Source organism: Phalaenopsis equestris, unplaced genomic scaffold (genome assembly GCF_001263595.1).
Source record: "Phalaenopsis equestris unplaced genomic scaffold, ASM126359v1 Scaffold000857, whole genome shotgun sequence".
In the NCBI taxonomy this organism is placed as follows: domain Eukaryota; kingdom Viridiplantae; phylum Streptophyta; class Magnoliopsida; order Asparagales; family Orchidaceae; genus Phalaenopsis; species Phalaenopsis equestris.
This window is the reverse complement of record NW_018165297.1, coordinates 142793-170746: the sequence shown is the minus strand read 5'-3', so window position 1 is coordinate 170746 and position 27954 is coordinate 142793. Positions and strand designations below refer to the sequence as shown.

Below are 27954 nucleotides of genomic sequence, written 5' to 3'. Positions count from 1 at the left end.
AGTTTTTCATACATCAATTTTCATTTTTTAATGTAAATCTTAATTGCTATAAACTTTAATTGTTGTTCTCAGCTTTCTTATGAATTTCAAATTTTGGCAACTTCTAAATTATTTTTTTGGCCAAATAAATGTCCTTGTCAATCTTGCATGAAAGGTAAACAGTCTTTGTCTAAATTAAAGGTTAGGAAATTGCAATTTCTTTGCTTTTGTGTGTTTGTTTGTACATCTCATATTAAGTTTACTTGGCCATTCCTAGACATTTAGATGTCCTGATTCACGTAGACCTAGAAATGATAAGTCAGATGATGAAAGTAGAATCTATTTTAGATAACATAGTGAAAAATACATTTGGGTGGATTGGCATGCATAACAATGGATGAGAAAATACACCAATATCACAAATTCATAAAAATTAAAGTAGCAGAATTTGGAGGAAAAATGTTAGAAGAAAGATAACATGATTAAAATTTATACAAAAAAATTTATGAAAAATATCGGCAATGATGATTATAATGACAACGCATTTTCCTTTTCCAAAAACATGGTTAAAAATATGATTTAAGTAACATGGGGGAAGTCATCTTTTATATTTAGTTACGTAAAAACTGTAGTTGATTGACAAATTTTATGAAAAATATCAGCAAAGATGATTTTAATGACAACTCATTATGCTTTTTTTCAAAAACATGGTTAAAAATATGGTTCAAGTAACATGGGGGAAGTCATCTTTTATATTTAGTTGTATAAAAACTCTATTTGTTTGATATAAATCTGTTTTATATGTTTGCAATGGTAAACTTTTATTGAAATAAATATTGGCTAAAAATGTCAGAACCAGAGAAAGATAAAAGAGGACAATTATGTGTTTTCTACCGTGAATTTTATGCTGATATATCAGCGAGTTCTAAATTATCGGCAATGATGATTATAATGACGACTCATTTTGCTTTTTCAAAAACATGTTTAGAAATATGGTTTTCGTAGTATGGAGGATGTCATCTTTTATATTTAGTTTAAAAATTTTATTTGTTTGATAAAATTTATGAAATATCGGCAATGATGATTATAATGACGACTCATTTTGCTTTTTCAAAAACATGGTTAGAAATATGATTCAAGTAGCATGGGGGAAGTCATATATATATAGTTGTGTAAAAAATCTATTTGTTTGATATAATTTTATCTTATATATATGTTTGCAATGGTAAACTTATATTGAAATAAATATTGGCTACCAGAGAAAGATAAAAGAGGGCAATTATGTTCTTTTTTTACTATGTATTTTATGCTGATATATCAGCGAGCTCTAAAACTATGTCCTCTTTGAGAACTGAAGCTATCTTTGTTTGGCAAGCTTTAGGTTTGCAGGCTTGTTATGTACACGTTGCTCATTGATTTTCCAACAAAAGCACTGGCCATGGTGAACAGCATACCGCATATCTTGGCACCTATTCCCAAATAAATACTTATACAAGTCATGTATTTCTGAATTTTAGCTTGAAATAAACTTTTATTTTCTGATTTTCAATCTTGTAAGTGAAAGTTGGATATATGATTCTTTCAAGTAATTGACAAGTGCAGCTATTTGATTTCAAGAAGTCATTTTTTTTATATTTTGTGAAGCTTGGGTGGGTTTTCTTAATTTGTTGAGCCATTTCACAATTAAGATTGGCTTAGTTAAGTATTTAAATTCAGTTTTTTCCTAGGATTTTATTTCTAATCGAGGTATAAAATTTATCAATTAGTTTTAAAAATATTTTAGAGAAGTAACATAGTAAATACTAAACTCGAGTTTCGGTATTTACTATGAACTCTTTTAATTAATTTCAGATTTTATAACCTCCACCGAACCATATCTTGTATGATGTTTTGTGATATTTAAACCCATCACATCTAGTAGAGAATAAGAACACCAAAATCTCTATCATCGAACAAGTCAAGTTAAGTCTGGCTTGAGATTGGCTTCTTACCTCACTGAGGAAGCTCATGAGCCACTTTTCAATGCGAGAATGAGCCAACTCAGGAATCCGCTTGGAAAAATTGCACCTAAACTTTCTTTATTTCATACATGCCACCTTAATTAGCTATGTATGAGAAAGAATATTAATTTAACTTTATAAAGGTTAATACGGTAATACTTTTTATGCAGTATAAAAGGGTAAGGTGTTATGTATTTACCTATCTAAAATGTAATTGTAATTGTTATTTATATACATATGCATGAAAATATTTATTTAACTAATGTGTTAAAATGTGAATGTGCTTAAATCTATAGGGCGCTAATGATTATCATAAATTTAAGATTATAGATGTACAATAGATTGAATCCAGAAAGAAAAAGTCACGTTGATGAGTTCTTGAATGACGCAAGTCTTTAGTACAAAGGAAGTCATAGCTTTTTCAATAATATTTATTGTGATCTCTTTTAATTAACGTCAATTTTTAGAACCAAACCTCAAAATTTTGGGGTATTAATACCTCGTTACATACAGAAGGCACGATCCCACAAAAAGAGTATGCTAAGAAAGATAGAATGAGTATTCAAAGCATCAAATTCATTTATGTAATTATTTTTTTTCTAATTTTTTAATAAGGTAATAGAGGCAGATGCTTGGATAGAAGCCCTCCGCCGCCGAGTTGCACAACCGCACACATCAGCATCGGTCGAACTAACAATGGGTTGATGAAAGATCCCAACGCATCCATGTAAGTTGAATTATTTATTAACTTATTTAATTTATTTTCAATCTTATTTTTATATTAAATACCCCTTACAATCTTCTGCAGGATGAGTACATGCGTCTGAAGAATGCACTGATTCAGAGCCCGACACAAGTTGGCAGCTCTAGTGGTCAATCTGACCACTCAGACTTTAAGATCTAGAGGGAATATGTCAAGGGGTGGAAGAACGGGAGGGTCTACGGCCATGGGAGGGTCTACGACCATCAGGTATGTGGTAATATTCAAAAAAGCATTCGAAGTTATCAATTCATTATGAAAATTTTGAAAGGCTATGCATCCAAATTAAACTTAAGAATGCAATACGAATCTTCACAATAGCGATAATATTTGTTTGGAATCATAATTTACCTAATCCTATTTACATATGCATCATTGATTAATTTTTATCAAACCTAATTAAAATATTCTCCATTTAGTTAACATGATGAAAAAAACATAAGCACTAAACACAATGCAATGCAAGCTAGCTGATGCCAAGCATTATTTAAAGCATCATCATTGAGTCTAGATGCCTTTCCGTTTAAGACGGGCTTATGTATTCCTTTCTTCAAATTGAGTCATTTTGTGTATTTTGATGTATTGATATATTCAGGCTTGTATTTATGCTATCCTAGCCCACTGCCCTCAATATGTTCACATTTGACCACTCCTTAGACCATCAACCTAATATTTGACTTTCATGGCACCTCTAAACTTCCACGTCACCTTGTTGACTTGCTAAATCGCCTCCTTCCATTTTCATCCCCTTCTCTCTAATAATTAAGTTATAAGTACTAAAATCTAGAAAAACGCCTTTTCTTTATGGACTTCCCCTTGGAACCCTACTTAAACTCTTCAATCTCCTAACATATTATTCAATATCCACATCAAAATGATTTCCCTCCCTTTCCCCATGCAATGAACATCCAACATTAGTCTTCCCTCAATATATTAGCCTAACCAAATGTGTAACTCCATAAATGTGAGTCTTTTAGTCCTTATAAATCACTTCTTGTTTGGTGAAAAAAAGCTGAGTCTCTTGCAAATTAGCATAGTTTCTTCTAGTTGCATTTTAGGTTGCATAAAACCATTATTGGTTGTGTAATTTTCTTAGCTTAAGTGAAATTTTCCAAGAGCAATTAGTGAAGTAATTCTTGTTCTTCGCCTTGCATAAGTAGTGATTCCATTATATGCATTAGGGTCTTAAGGTCTACGATTAAGTAATGCAAACCTAGGATGAAACAAACAAAGAGACATAAAAAAGGAAAAAAATGCATTTTCCCAGCATTTAATGTAAGACAAATATTAGTTTCTTTGATAACAAATAAGGAACACAAGTGCAATCCACTCCAAACAATAATTTGAGAATTGTGAAAATCTGAGATTTTATAAGAAATCCAAAAAAGAACACCAAATTTCACATCAGCTAAAATTCACACCACAAAAAAACGAAAGCACGTAACTAATGAATCAGACAATTTCAATCACACACACAAACTAATAACAAAATAATTTTGATGAAGAAATAAGGATAAGAATCACCAAGTCAATATTCAATTCTCACGCTAATATAAAGAAAGGTATCTACAAAAATCATTCTTAAGATTTGCAAAATGCTCAAAGAAAGACATTCAACATCTCATACAAAAATATTGAAGGAAAAACAAATATTTGCTGTAGACTAAATTAGACATGCCTAAAGACTTCAAATTAATATTTTAAAACCCAAAACAATAACTTCTCAAAATCTTCCAAAATCTTGCCCGCAAGTTTCCAATAAAAAAAATTAAATTTAAATAAGAACAAGTCTCTTATTTCAATTTCAGTTAAACAGGAAGTTTCCAATTTCCAAATCCCATATCCAACAATGTTCTATTTCCTACTACAGAAAAATTGAAAATAGGAAGAAGCAAATAGCAACTGAACACCTCTAAAATAGGAAAACTCGAGGTAACAATTTATGGGTTATTCAAGAAAATAAGGAATACATGTTTTAAGCACGACAGCAGCATATCCCGCCCCTAGTTACAGTGTCGCCATACAAGACTGGAAAAAAAATGAAGGAAAAAGAGTAATAAGACAGATTTTTCAAAAGTAGACGACTAGTGGATAGATAACAGGGAGAGCAAACAGCCTGTTGAATCAGGGAATTGGAAACAACTGAGCTAGAAAATCGAAGAGCTAAATTGAAAAAATTTTCAGCTGTGAACCAATCCCACCTAAGTAATCAAAAGATCAGAAAAAAACATTTCATTCTCAATAGATCATCCACAGAGTATGCATGCTTTAGAGGAAAATATTATTGTATGTGCAGTTTTCCGTGTTTAGCAATGACAACCAATTATTTCCTATCCCCTTCATACTAAAATTCATAGAATAGAATCTCTAATTGCAATTTAATAAAACTAAACTCTAAATGTTCATTTAAGAAATTTTTTCAATGCATGCTTTTTAAAATATTACCATACGTTCGTTTTCCCACAACTTAAGAAATGTATGTGGTGAGAAACAAGTTACAATTAGAAATGTTGGAATAAGAGTAAAGTGTCAAAATAGTCTCCTAGCTATTTAAATGATATTCTTTTAGTCTAAGAGGCTATAAAAGTGTCAAATTAGTTCCTAGATAATATGGGCTAAAATAGTCTTCTATGAAAGCTATTTTAGCCCCAATTAAAATTGTCTCGAGATTAAAATAGACTAGAAGAAAAACAAACCCCTTCAAAGAACAAAAGAATTATTTTGACACTTTTTTCGTTAGAATATGATATCATAGAAAATAAAATAATCGAAAAAACTCTCAAGGGTCTTCACTTTTATTTGTACAAAAGGGGATATATATATACATCTCCCAAAGGTGTTACAAAATAGGAATAAAACCAAAAAAGAGGAAAAAATAAATAGGGGCCGACGATCCTATAGGAAAGCACCCAAATTACAATACGAGGGTTATAGAGAAACAGATCTAACGGTTCAGAGCCTTGCATTGTGAGCCTTAAATTCTTAGCTATCCGAGGGTCATAAGTAAATAGATCCAATGGTATCATGCATTGATTCTTGCCTTAAGTTCTTCACTATAATTGGAGCAAAAATTTAACACTCACCCCAAACTATATGATAGAGATTTATCATTCCAAGTTTGCATATGATATATTGGGCTTTGGAGGTTTTTGGTAAATATGTCGATCAGTTGATTTACTTTGATAGTGTCCAATATCTACATCAACTCCTTCACTAAAGTCCAACTTTTGTCCTAGTTAAGTTGGAGTTTCACACGGCTTGCACTCTATCATCTTAGTTTCTTTCAGTAGGTTCATAACATATTTCTTGTAGGATGGCATTCCATAACAATGTCATGGAATTAGTATCGTCCCAAACTAAGAACTTCGGGTCTTTGGACTTCAGAGATAGATCCACAATTTGTTGCATCTTTCCCTTTCCAGCACTAAGATGTTTGAAAAACATAGAGTTCTCCTTTTGTCTAATTTTCACCATTAATTATAATTGATTCTTTTTAAAGGAAGTCAAAGAACATCGACATAGTGAACAGAAGAAAAATTCGAAAAGAGGAATAAAGTTCTAAGTGGAAACCCTGCCTTGGAAAATAAAAACAAAGGTTGGAAGTGAAAACTCTAATATGAGATGGTAAGAACTGTTGGAAATTAAAATACTAACCTTAGAGAATAAGAACAAATGTTTGAAGTATAAAACATAACCTTAGAGAATAAGAAAAAATGATAAAATGAATACTCCAACTTTACTCCTATACCATGCAAAAAATAAAATAATGAAAAAAACTCTCAAGAGTTTTTACTTTTTTTTACACAAGAGGGGAGATATATATAAAGATCTCCCATAGTTATTACAAAATAGAAATAAAATAAAAAAAATGTGGAAAAAATAAACAGGGACCGCAATCCTATAAAAAAGCACACATATTACAATCATAGAGAGTTAGATCTAAATGTACATAACCTCAATCAATGCGCCTTAATATCTTTGTTATCTTCCATTAATATCTTTGTTATCTGCCAGGGTGGGCATAAATAAGCAGATCCAACAGTACAATGACTTGATCGGTGTGCTTTGAGTTATTTGCTATGATTGGAACAAAAATTCAACAGATATCTATAAGTTCTTGTCCAACATTTTAAAAGGAACAACTCTCAAAAAACTTGCTTTCCTACAATAATCTTATAGCTATTTTAACAAATAATTCTAGCCGCCCAAACAAACCCTAAATCTCAATGACTTGTCTATCATCCTGAACAACTTTTGCAGCACTTATTAATCAATTTCTAATCTCATATATATTTCCAATTTAAATAACATGCTAGGAAGAGAGAAATAGTTGTTAGATTGATAAATAACCTTAAGGCGTTATACCAAATTCCATGGAATATGTACAGGTAAAATGGACTTTAAGCTTGAAAATTTCTATCTAAGTTTCAGCAGTGATGCAACGTTGGCAAAACTCTGACCCATAATGGAAAGGACACAAAAATTAAAAAAACATTATATGCGAGAACAGGAAATATAACCAAATGAAAATTTCTTCATACAGAGAAGAGCTTCCTTACCTCCCCTGTAAATTGTACGGTAGTATACTTGTTGTCAATACCGGAAGTCCCTTCAAAAACCTGATTCATAAAGCAATACAAAACAAAATAACGGATCAAAATTAATGGAGATACAAAATAGAACAAAAACTAAATATTTATAATGACAAACTTCACATAGAACACAGTTTAAACAAAATTACAAACTAATGAAATTTGAAGCCATCAGTTAATGAAGATAGCATTACAAAACAAAATAACAGATCAGAATTAATGGAGAAACAAAAAAGAATAAAACTTGAGATTTACAATGGCAAACTTAACATAGAACACAGTTTGAATAAAAATTACAAATTAATCAAATTTGAGGCCATCAGTTAATGAAGATGGCATCCAGCAGCTAAATAAAATTTCAAACAATGTGCATATGGATTTGAAATATAATTGGAGGAATAAAAAATCGATAGAAATGCAAAAATGGCATAATCTTTTTCAACTTACGAAATGCAAGCATTTTGCAGCAAACAATACCAAAACAAAGAAAGATCATTAACCTGTACAACAGCTTTCTCCCCATCAACTTCCAAGACCTGGCCACGCCGAGTTGTTCCATCTCCCAATCTAATATTAACAATCTCTTGATACTTTGGACCCTAAAATTCAGTTATTGGAAGTGAAAAACTAAGAAAAAAATAAAATCAAGCTTTATTAGAAGAAAGAAACTCCACGTAAAACCAAAAGCAGAATGAAGCTTAATACTATAAAATAAAATGAGACATTACCTTAACTTTGTCCAGGATAACCAGAGGTCCTGCAACGCCAGACACTGTCCTATACTCTGCAGAAAAAAGATGGCAAAAATAAGTGCAAAATTTCATATTCCAAGGATACAGTTTGGAGTATTGACAAAAGTATAAATAAGAAAATCTGATGCATAGCAAATCATCAAACATAAAAGACTAAACTATCACCAGAATAGTAACTTGGCATAAAACGAAGATTTTGATACTAATTTATGCTCATTTTCAAATGAAGTTTCCAGCATAGCACAGTTTTTCAATGGAACAAATTTACTAGTTTTAGATTAGGAATCCAAACCTTATTCTTACAAATGTAGGAGCAACACGCAATTATTTTTTTCTTTGTTTCCTATTTACATATTTAACAGCAAAACTTCAATTTTTACACACACAACCCTACCTATATGCATGAAAAGGTAAATTTTTACTTTTTAAACGTTAAAATGATGGTATTTTTCATGTGATATGAAATATTTGGGTGATATTAAGGTAAAAATTAAGTTTAAGAGTTAGATATGTAAATCCACAAGAAATGGGCGGTATATATGTAAATGTCCCGTTTTATTTTATTTTATTGCAGCTTATAGTAACAGCACTCATAGCTTTAGGCACCACCTCTGCATTTAACTTCCATTTTCTATACTTAAAATGGGATGCAAGGACAAAAGAGATGGAATATACAATATTGAATATACCAAGTATATGTGGGTTCCTTCACTTTTGTTTTGGTTAAGTCTACATCAAAACTGGTATCAGAGTCTCGGAGAACCCGAGCCATGGCCGGAAAATGGGAAGACAGTCAACACTCCGGAAATAAAAAGCTTGGCATGCAGGCCTGCAGACATCAATCACAGCACTAGAGAAATGATTTGACTTCCTTCAACTAACATTCATGGATACTCCGCGACATTGGAGTGTTGATTCCAATCTAACAACCACAACTTCTCTTGAAAAACTTCCTTGGTGACACAAGTATCAGTGTGAGGGGAGGTGTGCTATGTAGCAAAACTTCAGACGAAAGTTTGGATCAAACCATTGGTCCCCAATCTGAAATTTCCCAACGTCAAGCTAATGTGCATTGAGGTCTCACCGGTATTGATTCGGACAAAAACAGCAAAAATTTGAACTCTGGACATCCCTCAGTACACTTAGCCCTCTCTACACTTTCAACACCAAGAATATAAACATGAATTTGTCATTCCCTTCTTCAATGGTCATATGCACCTAAAAGAGCTTTTGGATTGGATTAAATATGTTTTGTCCTTTTTCAAAGACGTGAATATTATAAAAAACAACCAAATGAACCTGGTTTCATATAAACTCAAGGATAAGGCAACAACGAGGGCATCTGATCAATGAATACAGAGGAATTCTATTGCCTATGCCGGAATAAATGATAACAAATTGGAGTGGCGCAGAGTCTCCTGCAAACTTGACAAGTTGAAGGATTCACTGCATGACTAGCTAGCACTCCAATCAATATGGGAAGTCATCAACCTTGCCTATAAGATTGAAAGTGATGCAACCCAGAATTTTCAATGGTTATCTTCAAACAGTATTTCGCTAAGATGGGAATGTGGATAGGCTCCAACTCCCTTCAGGCCAAGTTAGTTCAGAAAAATTAGCAGCACCTGATACTTCTGATCCTCCTAGGATTACTGAGAAACGACCAATTATGCAAAGAAGACCAATCCTTGTCCTCGTCCAAGCCTAGGGTTGTAAATGAACCAATGCACTTGATGAGCAACTCAAACTCAACTCAATTAATAATTGATCATGTTTGTTCACATTAGTAAATAAACAAATTTGAAAATTTTTTTAACTCAAACGTTAAATGAACCAAATTTGAACATAGTTCAATTCTTTATCAAAGTTCACAAACATGCTCATCTGTCACAACCAAATATGGGGCTTAAAATAAACCAAAACAAGAACAGACAATCAAACATTATAATTAATATTTTATTTAGTTTTCACGGATTATCATAACTTCCAATTTATAAAAAGGAGTCACTAAGAATCACAAAGTACACTAAATAAAAATTTAAGTTAACCAAAGAAACATAACCTGAAAGTAACACTCACAATCTAATAAACAATAGTTCAACATTTCTCAGAATTAAACAGTAAAATAAACTAGAAGCATAATAAACCACTTAATATCTAGTATTAGTAGTCCAATAAGCCGATTTCCAGCCGTCAGTCATTTCAACCTAGTATTTTATTTGAAATAAACAATTAAATTCAACAATAATTTACACGACTTAATGAGCAATTATAATCTTATTATGCATTAAATTAATATGCAAATGTTATACTTAAATGGCTAAAAAATGTAATTCATTACTTATTTAAAGTGTAAGCTTTCATTTTAAATTAAACTTTGATGTTTCAATTTACATATTTATCATTTTAATCATTGTCCTTTTTTAGTAAGTCATATCAGAATTATCATCTTACCTGAAGATATCTCAAAAGTTGTACCTATATGGATCATCAAAATTTTACTTTTTTTATTGTACTCGTACATCGCATCCTCTGCCAGCACATTCTATTTGTAAATCTTGACTAACTTAATACTGCATATTTCATTTCCTTTATAATGTATCAATTCATAGCTATTAAACAATCATTTATCTTTCTTGCTTCATTTAATTGCACTATAAAGATTCTTTAACTTTCAAAATTCATATAATCAAAAAAATAGGTGTTTATAAGTCAATAATGCAAGAACTTTTTAAATAAAACTTTAATTTAATAGAAGAAATCAATTATTCACTTTAACTTTTTAGAGACTTTTGAAAAACTTACCCCTTCACCTTATTTTCTCTAGAACAAACAAATTTTAATCTCTCTCATACTTTAATTCAACTACTTTCATTAACTATTTGACAAATTAAAATCACTAAAATTAATTCATAAAATTTTTTATATGAGATTAACACCCCCTTTAATTAAACTAATTTATATAATTAAAGCATAAAACTTATAAATATTTATCTTATCCTTCTTTGAATGTTCTCTTTCGCCCCTTCCTCGAATCATAAGGATTTATCAGCCTTCAATTCCTAATTAATGTAAACCACACATAAATATTTACATTATCGATTATTTCCTTAACAAAAAAACCTAACAATTACCTTTTTATTTTATGAAATCAATAATTTCTGCCTCTCAATCTTATAAAATAAAAGTTCTTAAATTGAAGGGTCCTATTATAACTTAATAGAAACAGACATTAATACTTAAAAAATTTATTTAAATCAAATAATTAATTAAATCTAAAATTCGTATTTACCCTAAACTTAAAAGAGCTTTAGTTCACTACCCTTGTCTGTACGAGTACGAGTCGTCCCCGTACTTCTTCCTTCGAGCATGGCCCGACTTCAACATAACACGAGTCAATATCCTCCCTCCTTCCTTCAACTAAGGTCAGCACGACACGCCTTCCTCAGCTCGACTGTGATGTTCCACACGAAACTCCTCTACAAATTCTCTTTTGCTTCATTCTCTTCTTCCTTCTACTTATTATGGCCCGAGCCGGGGTTCAAAATTAAACAAGACGTGAACGGACAGTCAGACGGTGCAAATCAAATTTCTGTTATTTTATTTCTATCATTGACAGTTTAATGTTCAAATATTCATGAAAGAATAACTAAAAAAATAATCAAAATTAAAATAAGAAATTTGTACCTTTCTTATTATCATTTTCTATACACATTTGCTCATCTTCTATCACTACAGAAGAAGCTGGAATTAGCGTCCAATATTTGCATCGGAAATTTTCGATGCAAATATTAGTGTCAGATTAGCGGATGATATTTGCGTCAGATTATTCGTCAGTAAAAGTCTTCTAAAAAAGACGAAACTTATTTTAGACTTACGATGAATTATGTGCAAACTTTGCGTCTAAAAAATTGATGCAAATACTTTGCTTGTTTGTGTCGACAAAATCCGACGCAACTTCTACTCAAATTCGACGCAAATGACCTAAATTATTCGTCCCCTGGCTAAATTTCATTTTCTCTCCGCGCTCCCCACTCTGCACGAAAGCCTCACGCCTTCCCCTCTCCCCTTTCCCTCTCTCTCACGGGTTCACTCAAACTCATCACCTTCCCAAAACGAACCTTTGCAATATAATCGTCATTAGAGCTAGCTGGGAAGCTAACAAAGCATGTGTACAAAGACCACCGAAACTCCCATAGTTCTCATCCTTCTGCTCTGCTCCAGGGAGAAAACATTGAGAAAGGTAATTCCATTTGTGCCTGTCTTTGTCATTCAAATTTTTGTTTAGTGAAAATGACCTTTCATGGGTATGTTTAGGTGTTAAGTATGTTTTAAAATCTCTGTGTGATGTATGTCTTATCATAGTACATAGGTAATATGTTGTGCATGTACAAATTTAAGTTTAGGTTTTAGATATGTATATGTATAAGAATTGAGTGGTATGTGTGAAAATATTCATAGATAGGTATTGTGGTGTGTATGTATAGTTGAAATTTAGGTGTTAGGTGTATGTACATAAGAATTGAGTGGTATGTATGAATAACTTTATAAAAAATGATGCTTGGGTGTTAGCTATGTATATGCATAAGTAGTGAGTGGTATGTATGAAATCTTCATATAAGTTGAAGCATATGAGTTAGCTATATAAATACATAAGTATTGAGTGGTATGTATTTATCTATTAGTAGAATTCAAGTTAGTTGGTTGGTTGAAGTGAAGCAATATATGAATCGGGTGATATAGAAGGGGATGTTATTGCTAAAATTCAAGTTGATTGGTTGAAATAGAGGAATGCCACGATCTGGTCTATTGCTCAAAATGATGGTGATATAGTTGGGGATGTTATTGGTAGAATTGAAGTTGGTTGGTTGAATTGGAGGAATGAATCGATCGGTCAAATGTTCGAAATGAAGGTGATATAGATAGGGATGTTCTCAGTTGAATTCATGTTGGTTGAAGTAGAGGGGTGCATTGGGTCTTGTTCAAAGTGATGGTGATATAGAGTAGAATTCAAGTTGGTTAGTTGACCAAGTAGTGTCGACTTCTTACTATAAATATTGAATAATTTTTATTTTCATAATAGTTGCATTGACCCGTAAAACAACATCTATGTTGTAGATTAACAGATTATATCCATGACGGAAACGACTCATAGATGAGTTATTAAATGGCGTTGAGAAATTCATGTAGGTGGCATCACAGCTGCCCATTTATCGTTCTGAGGGTATGTTCCAATGTCCTTGTGTAAAGCACAAAATCAAGCACTTCCGCCACCCGAAGAAGTTAAGTTGGATCTTTATCGTAAGGGATTCAAACCTAATTAATGGTAGTGGACTGCACATGGGGAGCAAAAACCTGAAGTTCAGTTCGATCAAGAAGGTGCCTCGACAAGTTATGCCCCCCTTGCAAACAAATTTGATCCTGACACTTATGAAGAAATGGTTCATGATGCTCAGAGCTCAATTTGTCAGGAGCATTCAACACAAAGCTGAAACACCGAATAATGAATTGTAACAGTTCTAAGGCTTACTAAATGCTTCAAAACAACCTTTATGAAATGGTTGCACCACACATACAGAGTTATCGTGACGCTGAGAATGTTAACCATCAAATTTGATTTGAACATATCCAGAGAAGCATTCAATCAGGAGGAAACTTTATTAAAAAATAGGGAATTTAGTGTTGGATGACCTGTACAGAACGAAAAAGTTTGTTTCAAAGTTATGGTTACAATGTGAGAAGATCAATTGTTATGTTAATGGATGATAATATATTACATGGTCGACACAGCCAAGATGACTTACAAATTTTATGGTTCGGATAGATTCAAACATGGGGGGAGAGAATAAAAATCAGAAAAGTACTACATACAAGTACATTTTATTTTCAGTCATACCCCGGCTTCAAAGATTGTTCACTTCCATGCATACAACCCCACACATAACTTAGCACAGTATTGGATTTGTTAATGTTAACTCGATGAGTCATCGTCGCATGGTGAGGCCTGAAGATATTTTGATCGTACTTACTCAGATTTCGCAGCTAAAGTATGCAATGTTGAACTTGGGTTTTGTCCAAATAGCCTGACCCCATATAATCACGCTACAACCCCTTACTCATGCTGGCTAGTAATCATTACACCATACAATTTGCCCCCAAATATGCGCAAAGACGTGTCGTTCTTATTTCTAACGTTGATCATACAAGGTCCACATAGCCCAAAGGGGGAAATCAACGTCTATTTACATCCTTTAATTGAAGAGCTTCAAATGTTATAGCAATCAGGTGTGCTTCCGTATGACATCGTACGAAACAGAATTTTCAACTGAGAATAGCCCTTATGTGGATAACTAATAATATCCAGGACTATGGGATGCTAGTTGGTTGGAGCGCAGCCAATAAATTGGCTTTTCCTTACTGCATTGACATGTCAAAAGCATTTACTCTGAAACATGGTAGGAAAAATAGCTGGTTCAACTGCCACCGAAGATTTCTAAATCGTGATCACTCATTTAGAAAGAACAAAAATGAATTCTTCAAAAACAGAGTTAAGAGATCAAGTCCACCCCCCAGAATTATTAGAGTTGAAATATTGGAGATGATCAGTGAACTGTCAAAGATCACCGAGAGACCAAAGCTAGCTTCAACTCGTCTTCCTGATTTCGGTGTCACGCACAACTAAACGAAGCCTAGTATGTTATGGGATCTTCCGTACTGAAAGACTAATCTTAGTAGACATAATTTCGATGTTATGCATATTGAAAAGAATTTTTTTCATAACATCTTCAACAATGTGATGGATATCAGGGGTAAGGCAAAAGATAATACGAAAGCTAGAATGAACCTAGAAAAATGTTGCAAAAAGAGGACCTTATAGCTTTTGAAGGCGAATAGAGGTAAATTAATCAAGTCTAAAGCAACATAATGTCTTATACCAGATCAACGGAAGACAATTTTTGAGTGGGTGAATTCTTTGATGTTACTCAGTGGTTGTGTTTCAAATTGAAGTCATTGTTTTGACTTGGGAACATGTGAGTATTTGGCATAAAGAGTCATGACTGTCATATATTTTTATAGTGCTTATTACCCATTGCATTTTATGCGATGTCAAAGCTGGTGCTCGAACCCTTGAAAGAAGTCAGTATATTCTTTAGAGAATTGTGTGTGAGGATACTGAATGTTGACTCGTTGAGACATCCTGATGTGAGTGTTCCCCTACTATTATGAAAGCTTGAGCGGATATTTCATCCGAGTTTCTTCCACTCTAAAGAGTATCTGCCTATACATCTATATTATGAGGTTATACTGGGGGGTCCAGTGCAAAACAGATGGATGTATCCTTTTAAGAGGTATGTCTTCCTGGTGCAAATATTGCAATTAGCATTTCATTTCACACTAAACGACCACCATATTCAATGTAAAATTTATGCACTGCAGATTTTTAAATAAAATAAAAAAAACTGTTAAGAATAAAACACATCCCTACATATCGATTTACAAAGCATATCTGTTGCAAGAGACGATAACTTTTTGCTCGTATTATTTTGAGCAAGACCATCAAATAGTTCATATTGAAAGTGGCATGTCCCCACAGCCAGAATTATCGGTAAATCAAATATCATGTAGGAGGCATGACACACAATATCTAAGCAATAAAGAGTTTCGAGCAGCTACATTGTACATCATAATGAACTATGACGAAGTCCGACCATTTATACGGTAAAATTCACAGTCTTCAAACTCAATGCATATTGTTATTTATTATCGAGAATGTTAGTTTAATACTGACTAATTCAATAATACAAATAACAATATTGTGAACAAATTATTTATCGAAAGCTTGGACATGGAAAAAAAATCTCTGATAAGCAGAAAAGCCAAATAAAAATTTCCAACATGGTTCAAATTAAACATACTTATAATGAACACTTTTAATCACATGTGCATAATATGATCATTGTATTTAAAGTTACACTAATGTTACCTCTCTATTTGTTAAAGGTTCACAATGAACGAAATCACGAATCAAAGAATATTAGAACTTGTCTATGATAAGCAGAAAGGCCAAATAAAAATTTCCAACATGGTTCAAATTAAACATACTTATAATGAACACTTTTAATCGCATGTGCATAATATGATCATTGCATTTAAAGTTACACTAATGTTACCTCTCTATTTGTTAAAGGTTCACAATACAGTCAACGAAATCACGAATCAAAGAATATTAGAACTTGTTTATGGGCCTAATCGTAGTGTGACTACATGACATATATTTGAAGTAAACGATTATACATTCCATAAGAGTTTCTGGTGTGAAAGGAAAAGAACATAACTGTAGTGTCATTGTTAAGGGAAACACACACAGATGACGACATTTGCTATTACGGTGTACTTAATGAAATCATTCAATTATAATATCCGAATAATATCAGCTACATTGTATACTTGTTCAACTGCCTGTGGTTCGATCATGTTCCAAATCAAGAAACCCGAACACTCACGCCTTATGATATCACTTGGGTCAAATTGAACAGACGATGTGGGAAGGTTGATCGTTTTATTAGGGCGCACCGAGCTACACAAGTTTATTACTTTCAATTCTCTGACAGAGTAAGGGATAAAGTTGATTGGGTCGTGGTTGTGAAGAATAAACCAAGGAAAATTATTGAAGAACCAATTCAGCAAGAGCAAAATATGTTAGATTTTCAAATTCAGGGCGGCACAAATGATGAAATGTTTGTGCTGGAGGATGCCACAAAGATTTTTAAAGAGGTTGCTCAAAATTTGGATGAGGATAATGAAGAGAGTGAAAAATAAATTATAGGTTCATCTTCGACTGCGAGTTCTTTTAATGAAACTTTTAAAAAAAATGTATGCAGATTTAATATTAGTTGTTACTACTGCTACTTTCTGTGTCTTTTATTATTGAGGCATAGCTCTTTACTCTCATTTTTTTTTATGTTTCATACATGGTTGCTATTTATGATTTATCTTTATTGCACTATTTTTTTCTATTTATGATTATTTTTTTTGTAAGTACTAATCATTTTAATGTCATTCCTATGTAGATAGTCACAACTGATGCAGGTGGTCAGCCACATCATTGACCCCGTGTTCTAGGGACCCTTGAGACAACCTACCTTAGCAGTAAGAGGAGGTCGTCAACTCCTACGGATGCTTCCATTACTGTTGTACCTCCTCAGGCAGCACCTCCCCCACTATTGCTGCTACACCTCATGTGGCATCTCCTCCCCCACCGACTATTGCTACACCTCTTACGACATCTCCTCTTGCACCTGTTGTTGCCACCCATCCTGTGGAACCTGCCCCCGCACCCGATGCTACCCTCTCCTGTGACGTCTGCTGCTTTCATACCTACTCCCCCACCTGTTGGCACAGCACTTGATCCAAGCCTGTCGACTCCTGCCCTCCCCCCTGAGGTTACACTTACTGTTAGAGCGGAACTCATAAGTTACTTCTACTAGTGTATTTTGTTTATTTTCATGCTAATTTGTTTCTTAGCTGATTCATTCCTACAAGTTGTTCATCACTTGCATCACAAAGATTATCACGAGCAAGTATGATGAGTCCTATTTGTCGTGGAAGCAGATACTTGTTGTCACTTGGAATATGTGATTCAGGGAGTTCAAGGTACGAACATGAAATGTGAATCAAATTTGTAAATTTGGTTTAATTTTTTATACTAACACATGGATTATTTTTTACATTGCAGAGGTCCTTCACCTGGCTCCCAGAGTATCACCACTAGATCCGTTGAATCTTCGAGATTCAAGGCAGGCACTACCTTGCCGAAATGTTCACTACAACTCGCCGGAGATGCAAGCGGCCTGCCTGGATTTGTCAGGGGATCTGGGGTCAGTTGACCGCATCTTGGGCCTCTCTTGATTATGAGAGGCAGACAAACCGGGTGAACAAGGCGATGAAGGGGGCCAAGAGAGTTGTGCTCCATATTGGTGAATCAGTTCCCCATACAGAGCACTACAGGAAGCTGGTAAGATTTTTTTAGATATTTAAATATTAATTCAATTTTTGGAATAATTATTTCGCTTACCATTTTACTACACTACACAAGCCAAATAGTTGAGCCATATTCCCTCCATTGTAGAACTGTATGTCAACTCATGGACGCCCGGGGACTCTGCAGTGGATCTCGGAGCATTCCCGGCGGGATGTTGTAAATTAAGAACTTTAAATTAGAAGTTTATTTTGCTCTGACTGTTAAAAGTGTCAATTAAACACTGGCTTTGGTTATGCAGGAGTTTAAGCAGCTCTGAGAGAGTCACTTGACCATTCAAGCCTAGACTAACGTCAGCAGCAATGGTAGTCAGTCTATCACTGCGTAGTCCGAGTACGAGCTTTGGACCCAGGCAACATGGAGAAGAGAGAGTTGATGGATTTGGAGCGATGGGCATAGCCTTTTAAGTCGAGCTCTCCCGTGGTCCCATTTTTAATTCCCCAAGTTCCTCACAGCCAAACCAGGAGTCTCTTGCCAAGTAGGTGGCAACAATGAACAAAAAGATCCGTCGGTTGCACGAGCAGATGTTATAAGGCCAAAATGGAGTGGAGGACACCATAGCTTGCGTGGGATAATAGTCGAGGTAAGCAACCAATGACATCCGGCATGAGGAAGAGAATAGAGTAGTTCTTTTTTATTTATTTATTTTTAGTTGTAAGCATTATGTCAAACATTTATTGTGGAATTCTTTTGACTAACTTTACTATTTTTATTTGAGACGATTTGTGACAGTATCTTCTTTTTATTAATGATAATATTTAAAAATTTGATCTGTGAAATGACTATGCTTAATAAGGTCAGTGTTTTTTATGCAGGTTGTGAAAATGTAATTGATATTCTATTATTTTTTCTATGTTACAGATTTGCATTGGATTTATGTCCTTTTACGATATTTTTCGACACAAATGAGATGGTAATTCGATGCTAAGATTCATCATCAAATATTTTAGACGCAAATTTTGGCGCACCTTACATATAAACAAATTTGACGCTAATACGATGCAACAACCAACACAAATTATGTGTCGGAATATTTCAACGTAAATTAGACAAAAATAAAATTACCGACCCCAATTTAATGTTGGAAAAAATCAGACACAAATCTGAGGCTAACCTTTAAATATGGTCGGATTTGCCTCTCATTTGTTTGTAATATATCCGACACAAATATGTTAAATTTTTGTAGTATATTCATCTTGTTCAAAAACATAAAACCTAAAAACATAGTAAAACAACATAACGATTTATCTAAAGATAACCCAGAAGTAATCAAAATCACATTAACCCAAGGAAAAAAAAAATCAATATTCATGCTGGCAATTCATATCTCTATAATAAATCTTAGATTATGTTAATCTTTCATATTTTTTATAAAAAAAACTTCGGATATTCTAATGCATGTATCAATGACTCAACTCAATGAAAATACTTAAATCTTGTATAGGTATTTACTTTAAATTTTTTACATACACATCACTCTTTGAGAATCATCGTCAACAAAACTTAACACACCCCTGATCGATAGTATACCGCTGGCACTGTGGCTAGTGATCTAAACGTTATAATTATCTGAGGTGGAAAGGTCTTCACTTGCCCAGACCAATATTCACTCATCGGCATAGTGGTTAGTAACCTAAACAACATAATTGTCTAGGTGCTGAGTTGTCTACTTGCCTCTGACCGATATTCTCCCATCGGCACAGTGGTTAGTGATCTAAATAATATAATTGTCTAGGTGTTCAGTTGTCTACTCGCCCCTAACCGATATTTTTTTGTCGACAGAACAATTAGTGATTTAAACACTACAATTGTTTGAGATAGTAGAAAAACTACACATGTGAGTACACTAGCATCTCCTGCCTGTAACATATAAAGGAACACTCTTAACATGCACATACAAACATTCATATGAATGAAAAGAAAATGCAGAGATAACAAAGATGTTTAAATCGCTCGTCAACAGTTAGATATTTTTCTACCACCTCAAATAATTATGATGATTGGATCATTAACTGTTGTGCTGACGGAAAAATATCGATCAGCGATGAGTAGACCAAAACTTACCTCCCTAGACAACTATGATGTTTACATTACTAATTGTTGTGCTGACAAGACAATATTAGTCAAAAGGTAGAAAGGAGTCTTTCCATTTGAGAGAATTATGATGTTTACATCGCTAACTGTTGTGCCGATGAGAGCCGAAGGGGCTATATCAGCTAAAGGTGTGTTAGGTTTTAATGACGGTGATCCTAACAAAGACAAATGTGTATAGAATATGAGAACAAACGGAAAGGTACAAATTTCTACCTGTTAATTTTAATTATTTTTTTAGTAGCTCATTTTTATATTTTTGAATGTTAATTTGTTCATGATAAAAATAGGATAACATATAATTCATTTTCATAGTCTAACTGGTCGTTTCCATTTTGGTTAATTCTAAGTCTCGGGACGGGTCGTGACATTATTTAACGAGCTTCAAAAAACATGGCATTTTGCAAGGGATCGCAGATGAACTACTCACCAAATAACCATTCGAGTAAGGCTCAAACCTTTTGGCGTACATACCTAATTGGTTCCAATGAAATATAAGTATTGCATGGATAACCGAGCAATCAATAAAATCATAATAAAAAATTATCTTCCATCCCACGATTGGAGGTTATACTTGATAAACTCAAAGGCTCGTTCTTTTTTCTCCAAACTTGAACTTAAGAATAGATACTACCAACTCTACGTTCAGCTTGGAAATAAGTGGAAGACAACTTTCATAAAAAAAGTCCTCTGTGGATGGAAGGTCATGCCATTAGGGCTCTAAAATGCCCCGAGTATCTTAATATGCTTGATCCAAAGTACTAAAACCTTTCATAGGACACTTCACCATGAATTATTTTGATAACATTTTAATATAAAACAAGAAATAAGGAGAGAAACTAGAGCACACAAGGCATGTATTTGGCACACTTGAAGCCGAGCATTTGTACATGAACCTGAAACAATATAAAATCATAGTTGATTGAATATTATTTTCTGGACTTTTATTAGCAACCAAAGGCATCCAAGTGGATGATGTGAAGACTCAAAGCATCTGAGCTTGACTAACCTCAAGAATCACTAATGAAAAATTAAGTTTCCATGGTCTTGCTATAATTTAACACTGTCAAATAATTGACTCAACAAAGGAAAGTGTAGATCGGGTGTTGAGCAAAAAAAACACCTTCTCATTAATGAAAGAGAAGCTATCTTCACTCCAATCCTTGCCCCTTCAAATTTTGAACACATCTTTAAAGTTATAGTCGATACATGATAATGGGAACTAGAGTCATGCTTATACAAGAGCGCATCCATTTGAATGGTTTAGTGAAAAATTAAATGATGCTAAAGATAAATAGATGAGTAGAAGCTCCATGTGATTGTATGTGCCTCACAAAATTGGCAACACTACTTTCACTAAAAAGAGTTTATCCTACATGGCAAACATTAACACTTATTTATATGAACTTGTAGAAGAGTCTTTCCTATATTCATTTCTATTAGGTAATCTATTTTTCCTATCTAAACACTGAGCAATACATTACCACATCTAGAGACTCAACCGAAGGGTACAACAACTCATCACTTATGTTGCACGGAGACGGACATTGGGACACAGTCAAAACACAACGTCGATACTAGATAAATCTACTATTAAAATTATAGTATATGAACACAAGTCGAACACGTCGTTAAGAATAATCAAAGAGAAAATAAAAAATTTAATAAAATTAACTTTCAAAAACAAAGAAGTCTATAAATAATTGTTTAGTTTGACATACAAAAAAGTATATATTATTTTGTATTACATCAGGGCTTAAATTGTCTTAATCAACTATTCAATAAAGGAAACAAAACGATCACTGGCTTCATTGGTATTGAATTCTTATGCATTTACATATCTAACACCTATATTTTAATTTTTGCATTTATGCCACCCAAATCTTTCATATCACGTCTAATATATCACTAGTTTTAGTTTTAAAATGTGAAATACAATTTTTCATATATCACTATGTAATGGCTAACCCACGTTGGAGCCATTTTGAAGTTGCCTGTACTTGATACATATCTGAGGCTGCAAGACTCCATAATTAGGAGTGTCCGCGCATCATAGCTCATCACATTCGCAACAAAAATTATTGAGCTTGCAGCAATCAAGGAGCAGTGTGCTAATATTAATGATTTTAGCAGCATTTGATGCAACTACATTCAACAAAACCATCCAAAGGATTTTTCAAATTCAAAAGGGATATTTATTCAAAGGTAACATATTATCACAGCAAAACCTCCTTGTAAGAAATTAATAATTCATGGTTTACGAATAACTAGCCTTACCTCTTACATAGATCATGAGAAAACTATACCAACTAAGAATTGGTTCTACTGGACAAAGATCTCGAGGGATATTGCAAATTTTGCACTTAAGTGCAACATCTATCAATCCACCAAAAAACAAACCCAATACACCAGTATTTATATGCCTTCCCCACACCCGACACGATTTGGGAAAACCTTATTAATGATTTTGTTTTATGACTGCCCCTTAGTGTGGGGAAATATTTGCGTACGCAATACGCAAGCAGAGCAATAACCCCGCAATAATCTCTATTTCGCGGTTATTAAAGGGTTATTGGGAGGTTATTGAAATATTAATTTCAATGACTTATAACCCTAATAACCGTCGCATGTTCTATTTCGATGATATTCATAGGTTATTATGGGGGATATTGCGAGGTTAACGGAGTACTGACACAGAATTGCGTGCGTATTATGTAGCAAATATTTCTCCTTAGTGTGAGAAAGATTTGGTGTTTGTAATTGTCAGTTCTAAATATGCCTCACTTTGCCCCTGCAAAAAGACCGAAGATGTTGTCACTGTTACTAATTTTTTCTTCGAGAAAGTGATTTGGTTGCACAAGGTCTCGGAGGTAATCACATCTAGTAGTATCATTAAATTCATTGGTCACTAAAAACCGTACACAACCAAAAAAACTATAGGGTTCGCTACTTATATGTAGGAAAAAACTCAAAACATTAATCTCCATTTCAAATCAAGTTGTCGCTTCTCAAAATTTTATCATGATTGATCTCACAACTATAACTCATGCAAGATTCTATCAATATTCTAAATTAACTTATGATGCTCAATCACCAAACATCTAGAATTTCTTTTAACCAATTCTAACTCACTAATTACGAGAAAAAAACTATCAACTTCACGATAATTCATTAGTCTCATTATACATCATTGACTTCAAGGTAATCTACTGAAGTCACTAAAAAGGATAACAGCACATGTGGTTTGACATCAAGGGAATTATACATATAAGATGAATGCCAATGACAATATGATCCATACATAGTGCTTCATATTTTATAAACACAAATCAAAAATAGAAAATGAAAAGGTCCATTTAATAAATAATAAATAATAAATTTAGTACAATTCCTAATTCAAGAAGAAATATAATAATGCCAAATAATTGATCTCTTTTCTTTTGCATAACGTAAAACAAAAGTATAGAAAAGAAGAGCGACTTCAAGTTGCACAATCTCCTTTTAAGATATATATTGAGTGTTTTGCAAAACCCTCAAACTTGTCATACAAAGATAAATAGCACCTCCTAGTATGAAGTAAGACTTAGTATTGAGAGCCACTTCTCAAAGGAGATCTCCTTAATCAAATAACGAAATATGACATAGACTTTTGCAGCTATTTGTCATATTCAAAGCCTCATAAAATCTTTTTAATAAGGCCATTTTGAATAATAGCTTTATGACTTCTCGCCATAGATCTCAAACAATGTTGTCTTTATGCAATTCAATGAGGTGAATTGCAATATGCTAGATTAACATTGCCCCTACCTAGTTGAGGTGACTCTTCTTACTCCCATGTGTGTGCATCTGTGTACGATTGCACGCATGAGCGTGTGTGTGGGCGCCGTGTGGATGGATGAATGCCCGCATGCGTGTATATGTGTGGGTGTGAAGTGAAAGCTTTCTGCTTTCCACGATCCCAATCATGGGATCAAAGCAGAGCTCTATCTTCCAACCCTATTGGCTAATTTAGCAATGCGGGACTCTCCTTATTAATATTTTAACATTACCTTAATTTAAATTAGGTTTGTTTCTGCCGGAGATATGTTATTATCTTCTAATTTGGGAAGACTTTTGGCAATAGTATGTTATTTGGAGATGTTTCTCCTAATTTTTCCCTATTGGAGTGATATATCATTGAATTTCTTTCAAGCGGTGTCTCTGTGTCTGTAGCCTATTAGAATCAAAGTGGTTGGAGGGCTCCTTTATCGTCCAACTTGCCGTAAATTGCTCTTAGCAGCAAGGTACCAGTTGCTTTCTGTTCCAATTTGCTGTCCAGACACCCATACCTCACCGATTCATCCTTTGGCTGCTGCTTTCAGGCAGATTAGCCATGGAAGTCGCCCAACCTGTTGTCACACCGCATATCTCACTTCCTACAGCCTTTCAAACACCTCCACCTGCTATTTACAACAAGAAACCACCCCTTTTCTGGTTCCGGTCCACTGTCCCATCACCACTCACGCTGGTTTCAGCCGCCCTCCAACCCTCCCCACTCACGTAAACAATTCTAGAACTTTTCCAACACCTTTTGTGCTTTATCACACCGACTAAGAATCCTAGAACGATGTTAGCATGCACATAAGTGCAGGCGGGGATCAGACCTTAGCACCAACTTCCAAAGACCTTACCAACAGATCAACCAGCACCATCAACCATTATCAAGCCATTTTTATAAGTAGACCATAAAATTTAGTTACATCTTCTATATCATCAACAAAGTTTATAAGAAGACCATAAAATCGAACATATATGATGTTTGGCCAGTAAGCCAATCGCTGACTCATTATAATGCTTATGCAACTTCAGCATTTTGATAACAGTTCCTAGCTGCCACATAACTTGTAAACAGGAAACTTGCACTTTAAACTTGGGGATAGTGATCTGCACCATCTGCTCGCTGTTTGCTAACTCTACTCATTGATTGCTAAATTTTTCTTTAGTAACTTCAAAAAGAGAGCTTGGAAATGCTTTCTAAACTCTTTTGTGTATTTTTAGCACAGGTTGGGGAAGAGTGTTCAGTCCAATAGTGAGAAGTGTAGGGCTCCGAGTAAAAAATGGTCTACAAATTACATGGCTTACCACTCCATTCAAAGGAACTTGGCCCTTCAGCATCTACCCCATAATGTTGGGACTTGTAATAGAGGAACTAACATTCTCGTCCACATCGTGACATTACACATTGCCATGACATATCGCGATAATTACGGAATTTTTTTGCCAAGCAGCCATGATCTTCCCTTACCTAAACTTGATCAAATGGCAAGGATATTACAAATGTTTGTCTTCCTCATGATAAATACCACTGAAGGAAATGCGCATATTAGCGTCAGACATTAGTTTGACGCAAAAATAGCATCCTCTTTGCATCCATTTAAGGCCGCATGCGGTCCAAAAAAGATATTGTCGACGCAGATAGGGTTCAGTCGGGGCGCAGACATTAGTTCGACGTTATAGCGTCGGAAATAGGCGACGTTTTACTTATTAGCGCCAGATGCTAATGCCATAAAATACCTTCTTCCTTTGTTGCAACCAAAACATTTCATTTTTCTTCCCCATCGCAAGGTCGCTCCTCATCGCCGCTCCTTTGTGTCTCTGCACATTTTTCGGCATCTCCAGCTCGTTTTCTCCGCTCATTCTTCGTCCAAGGTGAGAAAACTTCATCTACAACTTCGAGCTTCGGTTTTGCGTAATTTTTTTCATAAATTTGCATAGTTGTTATATTTGGATTTCAGATTTCTTTGTTAGCCATGCAATGCATAGGGATTAGATGATTTTATATAAGAATTAAGTGCTATGTGCCTACATATATAAGTTTAGGTGTGACATACGTAAACAGAAGAATTTTGTTCTATGTATAGAAATTCCACAAATAAAATTTGATCGATTTGATTGTTATGTGCATATGTATAAAAATTTGGGTGTGAGAAATGTAAATGTATAAGAATTTTGTGCTATGTATAGGTGTGAGATACGTAAATACATAAGAATTTCGTGCTATGTATGTAAATGCCCAAAAAAAATTTATTTTAAATATGTCAGTGTTATGTATCTAAATATACAAGTTTATGTGTGAGGTATGTAAATACATAAGAATTTTGTGCTATGTATGTAAATGCCCAAAAAAAATATATTTTATCTGAAGATTTGAGTGTTATCTAACTAAATACGAAAGTTTATGGGTGAGATATATGTAAATACATCAAAATTTTGTGTTATGTATGTAAATGCACCAAGAAAAATTTTAATTTAAAAATTTGAGTGCTATTTATCTAAATATCAAAGTTTATGTGTGAGATATGTAAATACATAAGAATTTGTGCTATGTATCCCCAAAAAAATTTGTGTTAGCCATGTTTAGCTTAGGCTTTGTGTTTAGGTGGTGTTAGTGTTAGTTTCGATGTGATATAAAATATTTCAGTGTTATGTGTCTAAATATAAAAGTTTAGGTGTGCAATATGTAAATACATAAGAATTCGGTGATATGTTTGTAACCGTCCCAAAAGATAGTAAAGATTTGAGTGCTATGTGTATGTTCATGTGTGAGATATATATATACATAAGAGTTTTGTCCTATGTAGGTAAATGCCCAAAATAAGTTTGTGTGCCTATGTATTAGTTTAGCGTTGGGCAGGTTTTTTTTTTTGTAAATTATGAGTTTAGGTGGAAGTTATTCAATGGTTTTCTAGCAACGGATTTAAGTAGAGTGCAATGACGTTGAACTAAACTATATAGCTACATCTATGATACAGATGGATATCCAAAATATGAGATTATGAATATATAATAAATTATATTGACTTACTGATGAGTTCTTGGCTGAGGCTAACGAGTTCGTGCAGACGGCTTTGCAACTCCCTGTTTAACTTTCAAAAGGCAGATTTTGATGCCCATATGCGAAGCACAAGATCAAGCTTTCCTGACACCTGATGAAGTGAAGTTGGATCTATATTGTAGGGGTTTTAAACCCGATTATTAGTATTGTACTTCACATGGTGAATTTGAACCAGATGTTTAGTTCGGTCATGCTGGAGCCTCATCAAGTTATGCACCTAGAACGGTTCACAATTATGACATGTATAAGGAAATGATTGTTGATGCCAGTAGGTCTCAATTTGTGGGAAGATGTGTGACTGATGATGATTAAGAACCGAACAAAGTGACACAACAAAATTCTTATGCATTTTGAGTGATTGTATTCTTTGAGTGGTAGCATAAGAATTGGAATGATATGTTGATATTTGATCAACGAAAAACTACCTTTAAGTGGTTGCATTATTTGAAATTTCCAAGATGTTGTGTTTCTAACATATGTCGATATGTTGATATGGGGATGAGAAAAATATTTGGTATGAAGAGCCACGATTGTCATGTTTTCATGTAGTGCTATTACTTATTACATTCAATGCCCTACCAAAGCTAATATTTAATTCATTGATCGAAATCAGTACAATCTTCAAGGAGTTGTGCGCAAACACTTTGAATGTTAATTCTCTAAGAAGTCTTGTCGCAAGTATTTTGTTAAATCTATACAAAGCTCGAACGGATATTTCCTCGCAATTTTTTTGACTCAATGGAACATCTGCCCATACATCTGCGTTATGAGGCTATATTGGGGGTCCGGTGCAATACAAGTGGATGTATACCTTTGAGAGGTATGTCTTTTATTTTAGAGTTAACTAATATTTTTTTTCTAAAATAA

At 33.8% G+C, this 27954-nt stretch overlaps 1 protein-coding gene across 2 annotated transcripts in view; it reads right to left on the bottom strand.

Moving 5' to 3' along the window:
• Positions 1–27954, bottom strand: part of LOC110031878 (V-type proton ATPase subunit B 2) — a 50384-nt gene that overhangs the window by 7777 nt on the left and 14653 nt on the right. For both annotated transcript variants that reach the window (XM_020735304.1, XM_020735303.1), the window contains 3 exons: positions 8060–8115; positions 7832–7930; positions 7299–7358 (listed from right to left, as the gene is read on the bottom strand). In XM_020735304.1, the coding sequence (XP_020590963.1) occupies positions 7299–7358; positions 7832–7930; positions 8060–8115 (215 nt within the window). The remainder of the gene's footprint in view (positions 1–7298; positions 7359–7831; positions 7931–8059; positions 8116–27954) is intronic.